Genomic DNA, 2,222 nt, shown 5'->3' on the forward strand with positions numbered 1-2,222 from the left:
AATAGACTCCAAGCAATGAAAGTACACCTCAACAGGCTACTGCGTCCGCAAATGTTTGTAACAACTTAAAATTCCATACATGTCTCCTCCAGGTACAGAGAGTCGAGACCAGGAAAGGGACGGCTAATGTCATGTGGGACAACGCAGCCTCACTTTGCTTCATTACCAACGCTAAAGCCAAACAAGAAAAACTCAGAGGAGTCAAAGTGAATCTCTCCATCGTGAAGTTAGGAGGGCAGAACGAGAAAATTGAAACAATGAAATACAAGCTACCACTTCTGGACAAGCAAGGTCACGCCGTTGAGTTCGAAGTGTATGGCATCAACAAAATCACCTCTGATATCGAGCACGTAGACGTAGAAAGCATCGCCCACCTATTTAGAAACATCACAAAGGATGAAATAGCATGACCCGCTGGCCCAGTTGATGTATTAATTGGATATGAATACGCCGCATATCACCCTGAAAGGGAACAAAATATTGGTCATCTTGTACTACTGAAAAATCGCTTTGGAAGATGTGTTGGAGGAACTACTTAAAGGCCCTTGGTGTACAGTGCAAACCGAGATGCGGAGGGTGCAAGTGTGGACAATGCTCCTTGGGCGCCAAAGATTATACCATACAAGAAGAAAGAGAACTGGAATTGATTGAACGTAATTTACCTTTCAACAGTGAAGACAACAGATGGACCGTTGAATACCCCTGGATAAAAGACCCTAGCAATCTTCCTGACAACCGTAAAGTAGCGATGGCGAAATTAGCTGCTACCGAGCGACGACTGAGAAAAAACGCAGATCATGCGAAAGTGCATGACGAACAGAATGGTGGCAAGAAACGTGGCAAGGAAACTCTCAAAAGAAGAATTGACAAACTACACAGGTCCTACGCAATACATTGCTCATCACGAAGTGCTCAAGCCAGAATCCAAATCAACTCCTGTCCGTATAGTTTTCAACGGCAGCTCGAACTATATGGGACACGTCTTAAACGAGTATTGGGCAAAGGGTCCCGACTTGCTCAACAACTTGTTAGGAGTTTTGATACGTTTCAGAGAGAATAGAGTTGCCGTTATAGGAGACATTAAGAAGATGTACCACACAGTGAAAACATCGGAATTTGACCAACATACTCACCGATTTCTACGGTGCGATATGGATAGCACTAGAGAACCAGACACCTATATAATATAACGCGTCTCATTTGGAGATAAACCGTCTGTCACGATCGCCACTATAGCACTAAGAAAAACGGCAGAGATGACGCGTAATGAATATCAAGAAGCAGCAGACATAATCCAAAACAACGCTTACATGGACGATATCATCGAAAGCAAAGATAACCTTGCAATGGCCAGCAAGCTAAGCCAAGACGAAGAGAAAGCTATCGTCAAAGGAGGATTTCAAGTCAAAGAGTGGATATTCTCAGGAGATATTAGCAAGCAAGAAGAAACAATTATGGTACAGAAACCACATACATCAACAGAAAAGATACTCGGGATCAAATGGAGTCCATAAAAAGATCAGCTATGTTTTGAAGTCAAGATCAAATTCTCACCGAAACGAAAGATGACTGCTTTAGCAAATAACGCAATCAGTGAAATTCCCCCTCAACAACTTACAAAGAGGATGCTACTCTCACAGATAAATAGTGTGTACGATCCTCTCGGACTAGCTGGACCGTTTACTGTAAGAGCGAAGATTCTAATGCGGCACTTGTGGGGAAGCGATCGGAAGCTAGACTGGGATGATCCCATTCCTGAAGAGAATAAAGAGAATTGGATTACTTTCTTTAAAGATTTGCAAGATATGAACCAAATACGATTCATGAGATGTATGAAGCCCTCAGATGCAATTGGAGAACCTGTTCTCATAGTATTTAGTGATGCATCTCAAGATGCATATGCTGCATGCGCATACATACGATGGAAACGACAAAATGGTCAATTTGAAAGTAACTTGATATCATCTAAGAATCGCCTGGCACCAATCACATTCGCTGCCACAAGAATAGGAGAAATACAAGAAGGAACAAGCCAAACCGATTGGTACTGGGTAGAGAGCAAACACAATATCGCTGATTGTATCACGAAAGGTAAGAAGCCTAGCGATATCAGGCTCGAAAGCACATGGCAGAAAGGACCCGAATTCCTAAAACAACCACAAAACGAGTGGCCAATAACTCGCAATTATTTAGAACCACAACTATCAGAACTAGTCAGGACG

At 42.6% G+C, this 2,222-nt stretch overlaps 1 protein-coding gene across 1 annotated transcript in view; it reads left to right on the forward strand.

Moving 5' to 3' along the window:
- Positions 1–1,565: 1,565 nt before the first annotated feature.
- The window catches only part of LOC137981775 (uncharacterized), a 1,545-nt gene continuing 888 nt past the window's right edge, over positions 1,566–2,222 (forward strand). Inside the window, exon 1 of the mRNA XM_068828826.1 lies at positions 1,566–2,222. This exon is cut by the window's right edge and continues 888 nt beyond it. Within this exon, the coding sequence (XP_068684927.1) occupies positions 1,566–2,222 (657 nt within the window).

Source organism: Montipora foliosa, chromosome 13 (genome assembly GCF_036669935.1).
Source record: "Montipora foliosa isolate CH-2021 chromosome 13, ASM3666993v2, whole genome shotgun sequence".
Taxonomy (NCBI): Eukaryota; Metazoa; Cnidaria; class Anthozoa; order Scleractinia; family Acroporidae; genus Montipora; species Montipora foliosa.